The 19,144-nt window shown below is 42.8% G+C and overlaps 1 protein-coding gene across 1 annotated transcript in view; it reads right to left on the reverse strand.

Annotated features, from left to right (window-relative positions):
* Positions 1 to 19,144, reverse strand: part of si:dkey-151g10.3 (serine/threonine-protein kinase WNK3) — a 43,551-nt gene that overhangs the window by 11,519 nt on the left and 12,888 nt on the right. The window contains exons 3-12 of the mRNA XM_034209514.1: positions 7,214 to 7,386; positions 6,825 to 7,045; positions 6,195 to 6,352; positions 5,757 to 5,845; positions 5,422 to 5,641; positions 4,815 to 5,129; positions 4,079 to 4,186; positions 3,906 to 3,990; positions 1,723 to 2,702; positions 2 to 1,625 (exon numbers count right to left, since the gene is read on the reverse strand). Of these exons, the coding sequence (XP_034065405.1) occupies positions 2 to 1,625; positions 1,723 to 2,702; positions 3,906 to 3,990; positions 4,079 to 4,186; positions 4,815 to 5,129; positions 5,422 to 5,641; positions 5,757 to 5,845; positions 6,195 to 6,352; positions 6,825 to 7,045; positions 7,214 to 7,386 (3,973 nt within the window). The remainder of the gene's footprint in view (position 1; positions 1,626 to 1,722; positions 2,703 to 3,905; positions 3,991 to 4,078; positions 4,187 to 4,814; positions 5,130 to 5,421; positions 5,642 to 5,756; positions 5,846 to 6,194; positions 6,353 to 6,824; positions 7,046 to 7,213; positions 7,387 to 19,144) is intronic.

Raw genomic sequence — 19,144 nt, forward strand, 5'->3', positions numbered from 1 at the left:
CTCTCATCAAGGGGCATCCCAGCCTGTTTTATAGGAGAAGGTTGCTGGATGGGCGTTGGAATTGGCTGAGCCAGTAACTGAGCCTGTGGAGGAGGTGGAGCCAGTGGTTGCTGCGCTTGAGAAAGCTTATGTAGCTGTGTCTCGTATTGCACAGCAGACTGAGGCATGGGAGGCTGGGAGATGGACTGAAGGACTGAAGGGTCTCCTGGGAGCTGCTGCTGGGCCTGGACAGTATAGGCCTGTCCAATCTGTTGCACAGGATGAGGAGTGGTGACAAAGTTTGCAGGGTCAACTATGGAACTGTGACTTGTAGTACTTCCAACACTTCCAGCTGAGCTAGGAGACCGAATCATCTGTTGATATAGCAGTACTGGAACTTGTTGCTGCTGCTGCTGCTGCTGCTGCGTAATATGAGTTACATCCTGTTGTAAAGGTGGCACAGCTTGGTGGGTCGGCTGAGGGAAATACTGATGGGTCAAAAGGCCAGCAGTCGTGGCCTGTGCATGTGTCTGGCAAGGTGGCTGGCCTTGAGTCTGTTGCTGGAGCTGGGGCTGCATGAGCACAGGCATTTGAGCATTTTGCTGAACAAGAGTCTCATGCTGGATCTGACTGGGAATTGGAGCCATTACAGCTGGAGGCTGGATAGTAGCTTGGCTCTGTTGGCTCATCATCTGAATGTCCACAGTTGGCTGTTGGGACTGGATCACCTGGGTCTGTATGAGGGCGGCAGGTCCTGGGTAACTAGTGTGTAAAGGTATTTGCTGGGTCTGGATGACGTGATTCTGTCCCTGGATCAGTACTGCAGGAGCAGGTACTTGGGCGTCCATCATAGCCTGAGTGGCTTGTACTGTGGACTGGGTGATAAATTGGACTGGGACCTGGTTCTGGGGATGAGCCTCACTCTTTCCTTGCTGGGTAAGGACTTGAGCTGGGAAACCAGCAGGCGTCTGGACAGGGACGTGAGTAGTCTGAAGGGCCATGGGGACCTGGGCCATGGGGACAAGTTGAGCCTGGTGCTGGATTATCTCAGTGGCTGGAGCTCCAACTGAGGTATTAGCCTCCATTAATGCAGCGTGATGCTGAGGTTGGGCAACAAATGCTTGCTGCTGCTGCTGCTGGATCATTGCTGCTTGCTGTTGTGTGAGAGCAGAATGAGACGTAAACTGGGGTGCGTTTGGTTGTGGGACACACACGTGCTGCATATCGGTTGGATGCATCTGAATATGCTGCTCACTGTTGCTTTGAGGAATAGAGACAACTTCCGGTTGCTGAATGATGGCTGCTTGTTGCTGCTGCTCCTGAATCTGATGCTGTATCAGAGCCTTTTGATGTAATCTCTCCGCTTGTTGTTGTTGTAGCAAGAATTGTTGCTGACGCTGTTGCTCTAACTGTTGTTGCAACAGAGCTTGCTGCTGCTGCTCTATCTGCTGTTGGAGTTGCACTTGTTGCTGCTCATGTTGCCGTTGCTGAAGCTGAGCCTTCTGTTGTAGCTGTTGCTGTTGTAATATAGCCTGCTGTTGCAGATGCTGATGTATTAGTGCTTGTTGTTGTTGTTGTTCAATTTGTCGGAGTAAGGCTTGCTGCTGCAACTGTTCCTGTTGCTGTTGAGCCTGCTGTGGTTGCTGCTGCAATACGATTTGTTGCTGCTGTAGTCCACTTTGATGTTGCGTCTCTGGTTCCTTTTGTATTCCAGATTGGTTGTGTCCAATTTGTTGAAAACACCTGACTCTGTGGCTGCTGTAAAAGAGGTTGCTGTTGTTGTTGCTGCTCTAGCTGTTGTTGTTGCTGCTCTAGCTGTTGTTGTAAAAGTGTGTGTTGTGGTTGCTGTGGTTGAATAAGACCTTGCTGTTGCTGCTGCTCTAGCTGTTGTTGTAAAAGTGTTTGCTGTGGTTGCTGTTGTTGTATAAGACCTTGCTGTTGCTGCTGCTCTGTGTGCTGTTGAATAAGAGCTTGCTGCTGTTGTTGATCCAACAATTGCTTCTGAATAAGTGCTTGCTGCTGCTCCAGTTGATGTTGTTGTAGTTGGGCCTGCTGTTGCTGCTGCTGTTGAAGCAGTGCGTTTTGATGTTGCTGATCAAGCTGTTGTTGGACGTACGTCTGATGTTGCTCAAGCAGTAAAGCTTGTTGCTGATGAAGCAGAGTGTGCTGAAGCTGTTGTTGCATTTGGGGTTGACTCATTGTCTGTTCACGCAGATCCCCTGTTGGCTGCTGTTTGTAGGTCTGAGGTAGCTCCCCTTGCTGTGGTAATGACATCGCTCGCTGCTCCATACCTTGATGTGTAGGTAAAACCTGCTGCTGAGGAGCTGTGTTGACCGGCTGCTGTACATGTATCTGCTGCGGGGGTTCATGTTGACGTTGAACAGCCATAGCTGGAAGGCTCTGTGGATGATGATCCGTTTGTGGCTGCGGTGCACTAACTTGTTGTTGTGCGATCAGAGCGGCCTGGGCCTCCATTTGCTGAAGCGACTGGTGCTGCTGAAGGGCGGAGGTCTGGGGATCCATCGCTATCTGTTGTTGTTGGACAATAGTCTGCTGAGGGATCATGACAGGCTGCGTTTGCTGGGGTGCCGCATGGGGAATGATGTCAGTGAGCTGCATGGGAGTGGCAGAGGGTTGGGTCTGCTGAGCGAGGGGCACAACGGCCCCCCCTAGTCCAGCAGGATCATTGACTGACATGGATGTAGTGAGGGCATTATTGGGTGCTTGTGGGGAAACAGGAGGTATGTATGACTGTGAGGGGGCCAGTGTCCCATGGGGAGTGGCAGTTTGAAACGCATCTGATGGGAATGTTTGTGACTAATCAGTGATAATGACAGAATGATGATTGGTGTTGAAAGAAGAGGGAAAAGAGAGGGGTAGAAGAATTAGGTAAGAATAAGCTTTGGTAAGAAGCATCAATTATAAACAAAGTTAATTGTATTACAATTTGTTTTAACAGGGTTTCCCACAGTGTTTTATAGCACAAGTGGGCTGTAAATCACCTGAAATATAGACTTCACATCTAAAGTAAGAAGAGTTACAGAGCTTCTCTGGGGTATATAAAAACCTCCATGTGTTAATCTGTGCCCTGAGGTTTATAATCCAAGAGCATGCAACACTTAAGTACATCTTGCCCATGACACTTCAGAGCCTACATACATTTAAATAAATAATACAAATGTACTGCTAATGAAGGGTTGTTGTGAAATATACATTTATTTGCCTCTTTAAGAAAAATAAACATACCGTATTCAATTGATACCATAGTTAAATGCCTAGAAGTACTATAAATGTACTATTTGGTACTACTGATACGTTCTCTTTAGAGATATTATAGTGAAATAACAGCATATTAAATGCTACAGGGAACAGTAAGGTCATATTTAATGTATTGACGTAAATATTCAATGGATTACAATATGAGCACACAGATTGTCAATTTGAGGATTTACAGATAAACAAATCCATTATTTTCTACCATGTGACACCAGCGGGGCTCTGTAAAAAGTTAATACCAACACCGAAGTAAAGCATTAAACCTTGGGTGAAAAGAAGAGAGGCAATATTTTATACAACCAGATGTAAGAGTATATTTAATTAAATAAAGTATTAGTACATTACACCTTTCCCCTACTGCTAACTAATCTCCTGGGGGAAACCCTACAGCAAACAGTCAAATGGGCAATCTCAGATGATTATTTTGTGTGTGGCTGGTTAAGTAGTTATTGAGGGAAAATAACCCAAAATGTGATGGAACAATAGCTCTAACTCTTGTAACAATAATGCTAAATGTTGTAGCCGGTGTGTAAATATGACTTTCATTTTAATACGTATTAGTATGATCACCATTATCACCTGAAAATATTGTTGAGGGACACTTTGTGATACCTGTGGAACCATGGTGCTGGGCTGAAGAAACGTCTGACCGACGGGTCCGCCTCCACTTTGGCCTACGGACATGCTGGAAAAACCAACACTCTGACCAATCGGCACATGGGGAACACTTCCACTCTGGAGTGAAAGAAAAAATAAGCAATAAACAATGTGATTCAAACAATGATTTTGGTGGAATTTATAAACAAGAAGAGTGTAGACGTACGGATGCAGCAGGGGGCAAAGTGTGGGTGTATGATTCCCCTTGCTGAGAGTACGCCTGGCTCTGTGCACTCGTACAAGATTCACAGCTGACAGAACCCGATGCTCTCACCTTTGGAGTGAAAGACAATTTTAACAAAGAAGGAATGTAAAAATGCATTACCTCATAGCTAGGGCTGTCCTGAATAGTTCAAATTGATTCAAATTTCAAACACAGTTGCAGAAAAAGATAAGGCACATTTATACCAACCCCAATATTATTGGTTTTATTGGTATTTTAGTCCAAAAGCCAATATATACTAAACAAAGATAGATGTAATCATTTCCAAAATTCACCAACGACAGGGTGATCTTGCAGCAATCTAATAGTGCCGTGGATTACGTTTAAATAACCACAAGAACAAAAACAACAATGCTATTATACTCGTTTTTTTAACTTCTATGTTAAGGCTTCGCTTGGCACTCCAATAAGACGTGCTCAATTTCATACCAAAATCAACTGTAAAAAGGAGCAATTGCCAGCTTCAAGCATTTTAAAATTCCTGACAAAAATCCCCCCAGAAATTTGAAAAAGAGTGCCAGTAATTAAAACTAAAGATTTCTTTAAAGACGTTTTATTTTTTACATTAAAATCTTTATTCAGAAAACAGAAGCGTTGAATGTCAAGAAGATTACATCAGGTGCAGCCCTTCTCATGCAAGCACAACTGGCCATTGCATTTCATCTTAAAAGGGGCATACTCTACCTGGCAAACCAAGGGCTGTCCCACTGAAAATGTGTTGCTGCCTGACATGCTGGTCCACTTCAGGCAGCTCCTCTGACTCCTGCCCTCCTCCGGTCTGACCAGCTGCCCCTGGCCCCAGTGAGGACGGGCAGGATGGATGAGAAAAGCTGCAGGAGGTGACGGCGGCGTCTCTTTTTTCTTCTAGCTCCTGCTGCTGCTGGAGGAGCTGCTGCTGTCGGCGCTCTCGTGACTTTTTGATCAGATTAACTCGATCCCGGATGGATTTACCCACAACCTTGGCATCACTCTCATGGAAGAATCCTGACTTTACCTGAGAGTGAGAGAGCAGGAAGGAGAGAGAGAGGGAGGGGGGAGATATATATATATATATATATATATATATATATATATATATATATAAATGAATAGAGGTAGGCTGAGGGAATCTAGGTCAGAAGGAGGTGCCTTGGAATGGCTGATAAATGAGCTGAAGGATTTCCCTCAGCTGATCTTCCTGCAAGCTTTGAAGCATGAAAGCCTTTCCCCAGTCTACCTATCCCACGCTGGGCCCTCACATACACTCCGGTTCTACTAGTCAGGTCTGATTTGTCCATGTGTCTCACCATCTCTAGAGCCACTTCCTCAGCGCTGTCGTTCTCCAGGTCATAGCTGAACTCAATGGCCTCGTTGTCCTTGTGCTTCCCCTTTAGCTTCTTAGGATCTTCCACCCATATCCGGAGAGCCAGACAGTCCTGGGTGTCCGAGTCCTCCTCTGCCAGCTCCACCCGGACCCCCGTGTCCTCCCCAAAGAACGCATGGTTCAGGAGGTCTCGGACGGAGAGCCTGTCAAGGGAGAGACAACAAAAGTGGTGAAACAGGCGCGAGCATGTTTTATGATCCAAGTCTGGAATTCTTCATGATGAGACATGTCACGTTATCAAAGTCAAAGCCTGTTTACCTCTGGCTCTGATTCTGGCGTATGCAGCATTCAATGATCTCTTTGATCTCTGGGTCTTTCACTTTATCAAAGCTGGCTGGCTTTATACCCTATAGGAAAAGAAAAGTGCAATTACTTCACAGGAAATTATGGATTTCTAAACAGACAGTATTATTAGTATTAAACTATTTGCAGTTTTAGATTCAATTGTAGGATTTATTTCAGATCATTTCAACTCAAAATGTTGTGAAAAAAAATCACTATTCATAACTCGTAATTTTTTTGACAAAACAAAATATGACTTATGTATGTAATATGTACCTCAATAAAAGCTTTCAATGTCAAAAATGACATTTGTGACATTTAAATATACAACTAAACTATGAGCTTTGCACATGTCATTACTAAATACAGTATGTGCTGAGTTTGTATGAGAGTAAGACAGTCAAAGACACTCACACTTGTTACTTTGCGATAGATCTGAGCAGCATTCTGGCACTCAGAGTAGGGGTACTCTGAAGTGGCCATCTCCAGCATGCACATCCCAAAGGCGTAGACATCCACAGACTCATCGTAGTGCTCCTCGTACATCTCTGGAGCCATGAACTCCGGAGTTCCTGTTTAGAAAAGACAGTGGTTCCCAGTCAATTACGAGCTGGAAAGCTTAAAACTGTTTCACCTCTATCACTTTTTACAATCTGTATTTACTCTCACACAACTCAATGTCCACAGAGCACTAATGCCCCAAAGTCGACGAAAGAAGGAAGACTCTGATAACAATCTTCCTGCGATTGCCTTTGCTTCCTGAGTTAAACTTCATTGAGCTAAATGGTACTCATGGTGCATTGCTTAAGTTGGTTCCTACAGACAACATCTCATCAGTGCTCTCTGTTTACATTAAGTGCTGCCCACATGGATTTTAAAGTGACTCTGTCAAGAATAATCAATACCTCCAGGGCGATGATTGCCTCTGTAACATTGCTGAATGCAGGGAAAAATATGTTTAAAGGCCATGACTCAGTTTGCTTATACAACCACTACATTCCTTGCATTGTTCAGGGAAGTACGTGGTCCATTTCTGTAGCTTACCTATGACACTCTTAGCAAAGGAGGTTCGCATAAGAGTGGCCAGTCCCAGGTCTCCTATCTTGACCGAGCCTGTGGGGCCTGTTATGAAGATGTTGTCACACTTGAGGTCCCGGTGGACTATCGGAGGAGTCCTAGTGTGAAGGAAGTGAAGGCCCTTAAGGATTTGCCGACACCAGCTCCTCAGGACCTTGGGTTTCATCACCTTGAAGCGCTTCAGGTATCTGGTCAAAAAGAGACAAAGCAGGATTTTGTAGTCAAACTAAAAAACACTAGCTGCTACTTGGTGATGCCATGACATGTCTGAAAATGTAAAACGGTGTATTGGTATTATACCATTTTATGTCACAGTGAGCTGGAGCTGAAAATAGTTATAAGGAGGTTTGTCTTACGTTTTAAGTGTTCCTGAAGTCATGAGTTCGGTGACCAGTACGATGCACTTCTTGCCGCGGAGCGCTGACTCCCAGGAATCATAGAAGCGGACGATGTTGGGGTGCTGGAGCCCCTTCAGCATCTCCGCCTCCTCCTTGAAGCGCTGCTGCTCCGCCTTTGTCAGCTTGCGGTCCTGAAGTGAGAGGAAAACACAGAGTTATACGGCATGAACGTTAACTTTCCAAGAGCTTTAGAAATACTGTCTCTTATACATGGGCTGTTGATTCCATCATTGCAAAAACTGCTTAATTTGGTTCCATAAGGTTCCACAAGGCTCCCTGACTACACACCCATGACTGTGAACTAACACCTGCTACCACTAGATGGTGCTAGCAATGAAGGGTTGCAGCCGTGCTGAGACAACACCCAAATCTTGGCTTAATAAAACACATTTCTACTGCATCTGCCACACATCCCCAGTATGGCGGACCAGAATGCAGACAGAAAACCCATTCTCTTACATAATTAGCATCCCACAGGAAAAAGGAACAGACACAGCCATGGACTTGTCCATCTCTTAAAAACACTGGTGCATTGGTTATTTATAAGATCTAAGACTCATACTGTACATGTTATGCACTAAGGGGTGTTCTGTTCTGCAGTATAAAGCACACAGATATTGTTCTAAACTGTATTAAAGTAAACAGGTATTATCTTGAACTGTATTGAAGTAAACATGTATTATTTGGGACTGTTTTGAAGTAATCCTATATATATAAACCTTCTTACCTACACTCCATAAGGCAGATATCGCCAACACACACACATACACCCCCTGTCTCCAGCACACACACATAAACTCCTTAACCCAGATATCAGCAACACACACACATACGCCTCCGCTTATCAGCATGCACACACACACATACACTTTCCCTCACTAACACACACACATGTTATTTTTTAAGGTTCTTTCTGGGGCCAATAATCCCAAGCACCAATATATCTGTGTACAATGTTGATTGTTTTAAAAGAATAATTTGTGTGAAACCTTCCCTGGGAAATTAAAGGAGTTGGGTCCGGTGGAAGATAAGAAGTGGCTCTCCAACTCAAATATATCCATACTGTTGTGTAGTCATGCAAAATGCCCCCTGTTTCTGACTGGCTGGTCCCGATACCTGTATCGCACAGCACTGAACTGGGAGTCCGGAGTACTCTGTAAACTTGTATTGGTGTTTTTTACCATTAAAATCAGATTATTGTTATAACTTTTATGCCGGTGTGTTGAACTCCCTCTTTTATCAATCTGACCAGGCTCATCTAAACGGACGGCGCGGAGCAGAGGTGGGCTTTAAGCCACCACTACTGTGTCTGCCCCAACAGCAATACAAAACAGGTCTTTTTTTGGGTTATCTCCACGTATTACTTGTTTTCTGAAAACTGTGTTATTCAGTTTTCTTCACCCTGTGGGGCTCTTCCTAATACCTGCTTTTTTCAGATAAAAATACACATATCATTCATTAAGCTCTATATATAATATCAAGTCAACAGGAAATTGTTCTTATGAATAAGCATGTAGTGTGCTGATGATACAATATTGAAGAATCAAGCACAAGTGCAAAATCAAAAAAATGTACAGTGGAGAAAAGTGGCCCATTAAATCAGTGTGTATTTTAAGACTTGCCACAAGCATCTGTTCTAGTCTGCTTTTTTAAACGTGTGCAAACAACAAAGCACTTCAGATCTATGGTCTTTATTGTTGACCTTTTGAACTGTGAGGAAATGTGTTCCCCTCGATTGTGTGGAAGAGTTTGAATTCAAGAAAAGAGTACAGTTCAATGCCATGTGTTTACATTTATAAATCAGCTACCTTCAATTAGAAAAGGAAATAAAGGAAATAAAAATAAAGACTGTGTCTGACTCGATAATGGCCAGAGGGTCGGATGGCAGCCATTGTTATGTCACAAACAGACCCACCTATAAATAGAAATCATCCTAACATTGCACACTGGCTTTCCACTGATCGATTCTATTGATATTGAGCTTTTTGCTGTACACACATCTCCCCAAAGAGAGGCAGTGTACTGCAGAGGCTTGGCCACAAATAAACAGAGTTCCATGGAATGCAGTTTATCTGTTGCTACATCTATCTCAACGTATTATGTATTATATTATATATTATGTGTCTAGCATACACTGGTTTATTGTTCCTCTGCTTCTCTTCCCCGGTGTCTGTGTTTTATCTTCTCAGAAATATTTTCCTCTCTGTCTCTATACTGGTAACAAGTGTCCTTTTTTGGAAGTAATCTCCCTCCCCTCTCAACAGGGAGGTAGCATCAACAAAAAGGCTGCTCCTCATTGTACTGTTAAGGCTAATAATAAGTTACCCAGGCTATGTCGCTTCTCTCACTCCTTCAACACTAACTACCTATGTGCATGTTTATTCATCTGTTGATAACCTGACTGTGTGCCGTAGAGATGACACTTCCTGTTTCAAATTTCGATCATCATTAAAACCTTTCGAAAAAGAATCTCATGATAACTAAATCCAGCATCAATGGAAGTGAGCAATACACTCTCAGAAACAACAGCATGAATATTGGGTTGTTTGTTTGTATGGAAGAAAATATGACTAAACTTAATGAAAGCACTCAGAATATAAAGTTTGGATTGATAGTACCCAGCAAATGTTAACAACAGTACCGTGATCATTCTAGTCACTATAATTATGATAGTAAATATTTATACGGTTTTATCTCTAGTTTGCAAATGTGTCTGATCATGCTCAATGCTGTCTGTCTCTATGGTATGTTGTTTACCCGTATCTACATGTCTTGTTTTTTTGTATATCGTCAGGGACTACTGCCTGTGTAAGGGTGTTCCTGTCCTCCGTCTCGCCCCTCAGTCAGAGCAGCCGTCTGCCTCAGAGTCTGACAGAGTGCTGGTCTGTGTCCCTGCCTGCTGCATCCTCAGCATCTATCGTGTCTCCCCGAGTGTGGAGTCAGACAGCCCTTGGGTTGGTAAAAGGTCACAAAGAGTTCAGTTGTTCAGATTGTGTCTAGACAGACTCACACAAACTAACTTCCCATTCAGCAAACTCTCACACATGCACACACACATACAAAAAGAGGCGCAACAACAAAAAAAGTCCTCACTCCAATTGCAAGTCTGCTAAAACACCCACACACAACTACTGCTGCTGCTAGGAGGCCTAATCATTTACTCAACTTTTTTTCAACAGCAACTCACAAAAACAGATCTGACAAACAAATTGGCATTTATTTTCTTAACTTGAGATGAATGGAAATGGTGAAGCAACAGAAAGACAAATAGGCATAGATCCTTCTTCTCCTGAATCAGCATGGTCAGCAACCTTATGAGGTAAACACCAGGATGCACAGCTACCCAAACTGATACTGACTCAGATCACTGGATAAGATATGAGGGAGATCCATTCAATTACATTTATGTTTATATACAGTATATACTTCCTGTTTAGCCACCCCTAATGCGTATGTCTGAGGGGTCGATTGCTGATTGTAAAATGAATAATTACACCAGCCGCAACATCAAATTGTTAAAGGGTCGTTAAGTTTAGGGGCCAATGGGGGCCACTTGCCCACTTCCTACAGTTTCCTTTCAGCGACTTCGCCTAGACACGATCACCCAAATCGGTGTCAAATAGGGCAGAGGGGACAAAGTGTGGGGGGCCAATGGCCACTTTGCCCCCCCCCCCTTTCTCTGGCTATGCCATCTTTACACTGGACCTTAAATTTGATCTATACACATCTGTCAAGTTTTGTGACAGCATGATACACAGTAAAGCTATTGTGGTCACACACGGTAAAATAAATACCTATGTTGCTGGGCAGCTGACAAATATGATGCAACGCAAGAATGAGTCAGAGCTATGTTGATTCAGCAGTTTTTTTTAACTGTAGCAGGTGGTTTGTTGTGTCAGACTGCACTTTAGTGATACGTTCTTTCTTAACTTGCCACTAGCCACAGTTAGTAGATAAACTACCATGATCCCTTCACCACCTTTGAGACAGCCTCACAAATATAGAACCTTAGACAGTTCAACAAATGCAGTACTTCCCTGCAAGTTATCATCACACAATATGTGTCGGGTTATTCTGTGATTTATCCACACCTGCATGTCAGTTGGTCATGTGATACTGCTGTCACAAGGCGCCTCCTTTACAGGGACCTGAGCACTGTAACTTGTAAGACCTGTTTGTGCACAATGTGATTTTTATGGATCAGACATCTACCAATGCAAAAGGTCAAGCTGCAGGTTAAGTAGCTTCATAAAGCACCAGGGAAATGGACAGGATATGGCTTACAGGGCACATGTGATGGGTGGTTAAGAAGCTGGGGTCACGAATGCCAAAGCATGTGAGCCCTAAAACATCTATTTTGGCAAACACAGCATGAGTGTCAGATATCATACCGACTGAAGATGAACTGGCTTCCCTGGTTACATTCTGACCTCTTGCCTTTGATCAGTATAGTGTTATCAACAGCTCCCGGAAACGTAAGTTCTAATATTACACTAGATAGTAAACTAGAATGCTTTTCAGCCATAAACCTTGAACAATTAAATTCAATGATTCTCTCTTCTAAACCATCAACGTGTATGTTAGACCCAATTCCAACTAAGCTGTTGAAGGAAGTTTTTCCATGAATTAGCACTTATTTATTAAATATTATGAATATGTCTTTATTATCAGGCTATGTTCCACAATCATTCAAAGTAGCAGTGATAAAACCGCTTCTTAAAAAGCACAACCTCGATCCAGAGGTTTTAGCCAATTATAGACCTATTTCTAATCTTCCGTTCCTCTCAAAAATTCTTGAGAAAGCAGTCGCAAAACAGCTGTGTGATTACTTAAAAAACAATGATTTATTTGAAGATTTTCAGTCTGGCTTTAGAACACATCATAGCACAGAGACAGCTCTGGGTAAAGTCACAAATGACATTCTAATAGCCTCTGACAAGGGACGTGTCTCTATTCTTGTTTTGCTCGATCTCAGTGCTGCATTTGATACTATCGACCATGATATCTTATTGCAAAGACTAGAGCACTTAGTTGGCATACAGGGAACTGCTTTAGACTGGTTTAGGTCCTCTGAACGCTCTCAGTTTGTACGTGTCAATGATGAATCTTCCACGCAAACCAAAGTTAGCCATGGAGTGCCACAGGGCTCAGTGCTCGGACCTATTTTGTTCACATTATATATGCTTCCGTTAGGCAATATTATAAAGAATCATTCTGTACATTTTCATTGTTATGCGGATGATACTCAACTATATTTATCAATCAAGCCTGATGAAATTAATCATCTAATAAAATTCAAGACTGCCTTAAGGACTTAAAAACGTGGATGACCTTAAACTTTTTGATGTTAAACACGACCAAAACTGAAGTTATTGTACTTGGCCCGAAGAATCTACGAAACAAATTATCTAAGGATATACTAACTATGGATGGCATTAATTTGGCCTCCAGTGAGACTGTAAGGAATCTTGGTGTTATATTTGATCAGGATTTATCCTTTAACGCCCACATAAAATCAATTTCAAGGACCGCCTACTTCCATCTACGTAACATTGCAAAAATCAGGCATATCTTGCCTCAAAACGATGCAGAGAAACTAGTCCATGCATTTGTTACTTCAAGGCTGGATTATTGTAACTCTTTATTATCAGGGTGAACCAAAGAAGTCAGTCAGAGTCGCTTCAGCTGATTCAAAATGCTGCGGCTCGTGGTACTAACCAGAGTTAGGAAAAGGGACCACATTACTCCTGTTCTGGCTGCCTTACACTGGCTCCCTATAGAACACAGGATAGAATTTAAAAAATTCTTCTTCTCGCCTACAAAGCCCTTAATGGGCAGGCGCCATCTTACCTTAAAGAACTCATTATACCCTACTGTCCTACTAGGGCATTGCATTCCAAGAATGCAGGGTTGTTGGTTGTTCCTAGAAGTCTCTAAAAGTACAATGGGAGCCAGAGCCTTTTCTTATCAAGCTCCGCATTTGTGGAATCAGCTTCCAGTTGTGTTCGGGCGGGCAGACACCCTATCCGTTTTAAGAGTGTGCTTAAGACCTTTCCTTTTTTGATAAAGCTTATAGTTAGGGCTGATTAGATTCAGCCCCTAGTTTTGCTGATATAGGCTTAGTTTGTCGGGGGACATCTTACTTCTTCCTTCTCTCTGTCTATACCTGTGTACTCTCATGTCAGAGTCCTGCACGGGTCTTATTTTCAAGACCCGCTCCCCGCCTCGCACCCGCGACGTACAATACCGAACCCGCCCCGTTACCCGCACATATTGCTAATTAGTTCCGCAACCCAACCCGACCCGTCGGCACAAGATCCGCAACCCGACCCGAACCCGCATAGCCTATGAGCAGTGAAAAACGGCAATTATTAACACACCCGCAGTTGCATATATTTGTCTCAAAAGCGTGGGATGTTGGTTATTTTCTCCAGGATGACACCAAAAGCCTCCCAGACGTTGGATTTCGCTCTTGAGGAAGTGTTATTGAAATGCTGTATTCTCTGCTAGAGAGCTTCACCTCAGCCATTTCGAATGTGGAGAATTTACACAGCAGCAGATTGATGCGCTGCAGAGGTTACGATATGCGCGGGTCCACGCGGGGGAGAGGTCTGAGGATTTAAACATTAAACTAAATTATTATTATCTTTAAATATATTTATTATGCAATACCCGCGACCCGACCCGCATCATCTTTGTTTTACCCAGAACCAAACCCGGAAAAAAGCGTTTGAAAAAATACCACCCGCGAATCACCTTTTTTGCGGGTCACCCGTCGGGTACCCGCGGGTACCCGACCCGATGCAGGACTCTGTCTCATGTTCCGATTAACCCAGCTTCCCCAAATGTCTTTCTTTTTGGTGTCTATATACTCCGGGATCCGGAGTCATGGATGATCCTCCGGTCCTGTGCCCTGGATCTTGAGTCGTGGCTGTGGTCCTGGATCATAGGTCCTGGATGGATATCCTCGTGGATTCATCTTCCTATTATACACACATGCATTTCCAAACATTTGGACTACCTATGTTGCAAATGTATTATCTTTTCAATTTACACACGGCATCTATTGCACGTCTGTCCGTCCTGGGAGAGGGATCCGTCCTCTGTTGCTCTCCCTGAGGTTTCTCCCATGTTTCCCTTTAAACTGTGGGTTTTCTTCGGAAGTTTTTCCTTGTACGATGTGAGGGTCTAAGGACAGAGGGTGTCGTATTGTCATACTGATATTTTGTACAAACTGTAAAGTCCACTGAGACAAATGTAACATTTGTGATATTGGGCTATATAAATAAACATTGATTGATTGATTCTTGTCTGAAAGGTCTGAACTTGCCTCAGCTAGAGTTGGATACAAAAAAATGCTATTTTAGGGGCACTATAACACAAAGGAATGCATAAATATTGCTCTAGGTAATCATGTGTACATGATGAGTACATTTATAGTTTGCATGACTCTGTAGTGTGGGAATAAGCACGTCGGTGCTTGAAAATCGGGTGGTGGCTAGGAATAGATTACTGTAAGCTACAACAGCTCACACTAACAAGATAGATTGCTGGAAAAGGGCTGGCCCACATGCTGGATTAGAACCCAGGCTATGGGCCAAGTTCATTAACCTTCACAGATAAATCAGACTGCAGAGTCACTGCACTGCCTTTCTTTTTATGTGACCTCTTTGTTAGCAGCAGGTAAAACTTCATATTTCCATGTACTGAATTCTGCTCCTCATACTGTATGTGCAAAGGTCTTTTTTTAATTGACATCAACGCTACCTTATAAATCTTAGTCAGAGTTCTTCCCTTTCTTAACCTCTTTCCTTAGATAATCATCATCATGTCATAATATTGTGATCATAAGTGATTCACATGTATTGATTACCACATGACACTTGCATTGACTGCTGGGCTAATTAGATACTGTCTCAAACATTCAATAGCAATTGAATCTCCTCTGTGGGTTACGTAATGGGGATACATCCCGAGGGATATTTGCCAACCGTCGATGCCGTGGTTGAGCCATGTGTCTGGTCAGTTTGGTTGGATCAATCCCATCCGGGTCTACCCAGTTCAGCTATGGTCCATTTCATTTTGACTCTCCTAATTTCGATAAGCTATCAATAGTATGTCTTTGCTCTACCTGGCTGTGAAACTGACCGTTGAGCGGCCCGACCAAGCAAGGAGGCAGAGGCAGAGAATTCAAATATAACCCGGTGTGGGCATTTATTCATCGCTGTGGTACAGGATACACAGCCTCAATATTGCTGCCCAGGTGAACACAGTCACCAGCCACAAGGATCTCACCCACACTACCAGCCTTCACCAAACAGGAAACACAGAGCCTAAATACACACCCACTAATCAGCAATTAGACACAGGTGAGGGGGGAGGAGACAACACAGGGCACCAGGTGAACATAATCAGGAGTAACAGAAAGAACGGGAGGGGGAACACTTTTCAAAATAAAAGACGTGCAATATACAAAGCCCGAAGCCGTCAGTCCACAGTGACGAAGCCATCTTCGTCACACTGGCCCAGACTAAATGGCATTTGTATCAGAAAGAATGATGACCAGAAAAAATACCTTTTTGTAATACTTACATTTTCTATTTTTATTTTTTTTGCACATGATATTTTTCTCTAGAATCATTTCAACACATTATTATCAAGGTTTAGGAATATGGACAATATTTGTAACATGAGACAAGCAGCTGTCAGAGTCCAGAAACTATCCTGTTTATCCTGAAGTCAACTGTCAGTCCAAGGGTCTCAACTCTATACAGATGAACAAAAGGTCTGGACTCTATTTCACAGGGACTGCACACTGCACTATAATGTTGATATAACCCTTTGCCTTAACTATGTCAAGTGCTCTGATGGCCTTAGTACGGATGAGCCTTTTTTACTGAGAAACATGGCACAGTGATTGTAGCAGGCAACATCCTTAACTGGCATTCATCTGCAGTCATAAATACAAAAGGCTCTATAACAATACAACAAAACATTTCAATACTTAAAGGTGGGGTAGGTAATTTTGGAGAAACCAGCTTGAGTGCGCTAGAATTTGAAAATACACAACCGGAAGGCCATCCAGTTAATTTAGCCAGGCCAGCTAAAATGATTGGTCGTGCTTTTTACAGTACTACGGCTTCCACAGATGACATTTCTTTATGGATTTTTTGTCACAGCACTTAAGATATTCATTGCTATCGGGATGTTAAGAGCATTCCATGGAATATAACAAAAAGTGTATCTCGAGCCGGTTTCTCAAACTTACCTACCCCACCTTTAAGTATTGCTATATTATATATCGATTATGAAAGACACTGTATACATGTACACATACAAATGTTTGTATTTGTTGTAGTTAATTAATTAGTTAAAGCAATTTTGCAAGCACATCATTTTCTAAACTAAAAAACTAATGTTAATTCCTTTGGGCAGATATCACAAAAAGCCTTATGATGCAGGATGTATCATGGACTTCAATAATGCAGATGCCACTCTTCTGATTGTCTAAACATTTTTTTATTTGTTCTTTATACTATGATATTATTCCTAAAACAATTGCAATATCCTCTCTTATAGTATTGTGATATATTCTTAAGCCCTGTATCTCGATACGTGACGTAACTTTTGCCAATACACAGTCCTGACAACAATGCATGGTAAAACAAATATTTGAAGTGGTATTCATCAGCGCCGCAGACTCGACCGCTGCCCTCGTGTGTGAATACATGCGAGAGGGGCGAGCTGGACCAGTCTGGGATGACTGGGTTGAACCGGTCTGGTTTCTGACGCCCGAGTTATGCTGCCTGTGCAGGGTTTTTGTTCCACCTTACAGGCACCCCCTGTAATTAACTCCCTGGATCACTCTGCATGCTCACTCACACAGACAAAAAGTGATGGAGGGACGGAGGGTGAGAGAGGGTGACAGGCAGACACATACAGTGGCATATGTTGACACAAACGGACAGCTTGCACACAGAAATGTAATACATGTCCAAGACACATACAAACACATTCACTGAGGTCGACGGACGGTAAAGTACACGCCTGAAGCCGTAACAGGGGAGATATATGGCTGTCCTTTCAGGTGTGGCATTCACAGGGAAACAGGCAGGAAAGGAGAGAGATGTGGCCTGACTGTGAACTTAAATTACATGTCACTTGTTAGACGCTTTTATCCAAAGCAACTTACATACTCAGTACTGTGGACAATCACCACAGGAGCAATTTGGGGTGAAGTGTCTTTCCCAGGGACACAACGACATGCTGACTGCAGTGGGGTTTTGAACCTGTGACCCTCCTGATCCCAACACCAAGGCTCTATCCACTGCGCCACATGCCTCCCAATTACACATCTTTCAAGCTGCATTTGGACCGATAATCCCCCCGGCTTCCTCTCTCTGGTGACACAGGAGAAGAAGAGCGACGTGCTCACCGGCTGCAGTCTCAAGGACAGTGGATAAAGCATTAAGTAATGCATCAGCTCATCATGTACAGGCCTGTGTTTCACCATTAACACTGAGCAGACTGTTCTTGCATTATGAAACATTCAGTACTCTCAGTGCATGTTGTTGACTTTTAGATAATAAACCAAAGCGTAATATAATTAATTGTCTTTTCTCACAATGGACAAGACAACACCTTGGCGTGACTGTGATGGACCATTTTGACTATTTACTGACATGGTATAGACCGAATGATCATTTGATAATTCTTGAAGATAAATGGCAGCTAATCAAAAATGAATTTAATCATTAGGTGCAGCCCTAATTGGAATACATCCACTAAGTGTGTGTTGTTAAAGATAGCTCATCTCACCAGCAGGACAAATAAATGCTTACATTAAGCACACCATCATATATAACTGTTCCAATTGTCATGACTTTTGTCCACTCTAATGCCACTTAGCATTTAGCCCGTGTACCCGTGTAGGACAGATCACGTGACCCGAGTGACTAGAATGTTGCACTGTATATGGAGCTGGATCATTAGGCTTGTGGCCAGGCCACTGTGTACTGGTGTGTGTGTGTGTGTTGTGTGTGTGTGTGTGTGTGTGTGTGTGTGTGTGTGTGTGTGTTGTTGTGGTGTGTGTTGTGTGTGTGTGTGTGTGTGTGTGTGTGTGTGTTGCTTGTGTTGTGTTGTGTGTGTGTGTGTGATTGTGTGAGACTGGTGCCTCCCTGCATATGGTAACTCAGCGTTAGTTACACAACTGCTCTCTGGGTGGATGCCATGGTTTTGCTCTCACTCTCTCTCACTCCTCTCTCTCCCCTCTCTCCTCACTCCTCTCTCACTCTCTCTCTCACCTCTCTCTCCCACTCACCCCCGTGTCTCTTTTTTTATTTTCCCACTGCATTTTTATATTACTGTTGCTCTGTTTATATATTAAAGGCTGTTTTCCAATCTGTTTATAATACAAATTTCAACTATACAGAATATATGCAAAAGTGTTTAAATGGTGTCTGAGTAAAGTAGTTGAAAATGTCCTCCACTTCAAAAAAAATAACCAGTAAAAATGAGATTTTGTTTTGACCCAATGCAATTGTGGAGACAATTTGATTTTGCAGATTCAATGGGTGAGTAAATCAGATTATGCCTTCTGTCTTTTCATTTTCAAAAAAGCTTTACCAGAACAATTTGCTCACACTCGAAGCCAAGGATAAATACAATGCAGTGCCTTTGCTGGGGTCATGAAGTATGCCGTCTGGTCACAAAATTATTGAATGAAAACGTTAAAGGTCTTCTATTATACTGTTTTTCATCAATATATTATAGGTCTCAGATATACACAAAATGTCTCTGAAGTGTTTGGCTTGAAATACCAAACAGATCATGCATTGTAGCATCCCATATCCCCTCTGTTTCAGCCCCTGTTTCAAAAGTGCTGATTCT

The sequence above is a fragment of the Gymnodraco acuticeps genome, unplaced genomic scaffold (genome assembly GCF_902827175.1).
Source record: "Gymnodraco acuticeps unplaced genomic scaffold, fGymAcu1.1, whole genome shotgun sequence".
NCBI lineage: Eukaryota > Metazoa > Chordata > Actinopteri > Perciformes > Bathydraconidae > Gymnodraco > Gymnodraco acuticeps.